At 37.8% G+C, this 863-nt stretch overlaps 1 protein-coding gene across 1 annotated transcript in view; it reads right to left on the bottom strand.

Moving 5' to 3' along the window:
- The window catches only part of LOC119594618 (saccharopine dehydrogenase-like oxidoreductase), a gene marked incomplete in the record, with an annotated part of 9,088 nt that overhangs the window by 166 nt on the left and 8,059 nt on the right, over nucleotides 1-863 (bottom strand). Inside the window, 2 exon segments of the mRNA XM_037943670.1 lie at nucleotides 1-293; nucleotides 482-576. Of these exon segments, the coding sequence (XP_037799598.1) occupies nucleotides 200-293; nucleotides 482-576 (189 nt within the window).

The raw sequence follows: 863 nt of genomic DNA on the forward strand, positions 1-863 counted from the left end.
GCTTATTTCATATTGCTTTTTCAACGAGGAAATAATCTGCTAAAGTATATCCTAATTTGCACAGATTATCCTCACCTCAAAACCAAGTACTTCCACACTACACAATTTAAATATATCTTTGGGATTTATGCATTAATAAGGCCATATGAAATTTGGTTACAATTCTCCCTTCTAATCTCCAGTGAAATCTCAGTGGATTCTACTCTTTGACTTTGAAGTGGATTCCGTTGTCCTCGAGGCGGTTGCGCAGGGTAGTCTTCAGGAAGGCAGCTCCAGGTGGGAACACACCACCACTGAGAACAGGTGATCACAAATAATTAACAGCAAGTTCTCAATCCCTATCCACAATGCTAAAATTCTGAAGTGGACTATATGACATTAAAATTGATTATTGACTTTAGGGGGGAGGGCGAATAGTAACAATAATAATATTGTGCTTTAACTGCTAGCAATAATATAAGTTTTGACAGGATTAGCCTACCTTTTGGGGAGTTTGTCCTTTTCCTGAAGCACAGTCAGGGCACACTGACTCACAATAGTAGCTGTTCCAAAATATCCAGGATCAGGACCAACAACCTGTTTCAAGAGACATTACTGTCAACATACAATTAAGATCCCCTTTTTTCTATCTAAGAAATTGTGCCAAAGTGGAAAACCTTGGAAGAGGAACATGTTTCTCTCACCTGAACGTAATTAAATGAGAAGGAAGGAGATTTCTGTTTATCTTCACAAGGACAAAAAGAACAATGCTTTCTTAAAACTAATGGATTTCTGAGAGGCGAGTCTTGCTACATTCACCAACACTGACAAAACAATTAACTCTGATCTTATATATCAAGAACAATGAACTAACTCAGAAGAGG

Source organism: Penaeus monodon, chromosome 34, assembly GCF_015228065.2.
Source record: "Penaeus monodon isolate SGIC_2016 chromosome 34, NSTDA_Pmon_1, whole genome shotgun sequence".
Classification (NCBI taxonomy): Eukaryota; Metazoa; Arthropoda; class Malacostraca; order Decapoda; family Penaeidae; genus Penaeus; species Penaeus monodon.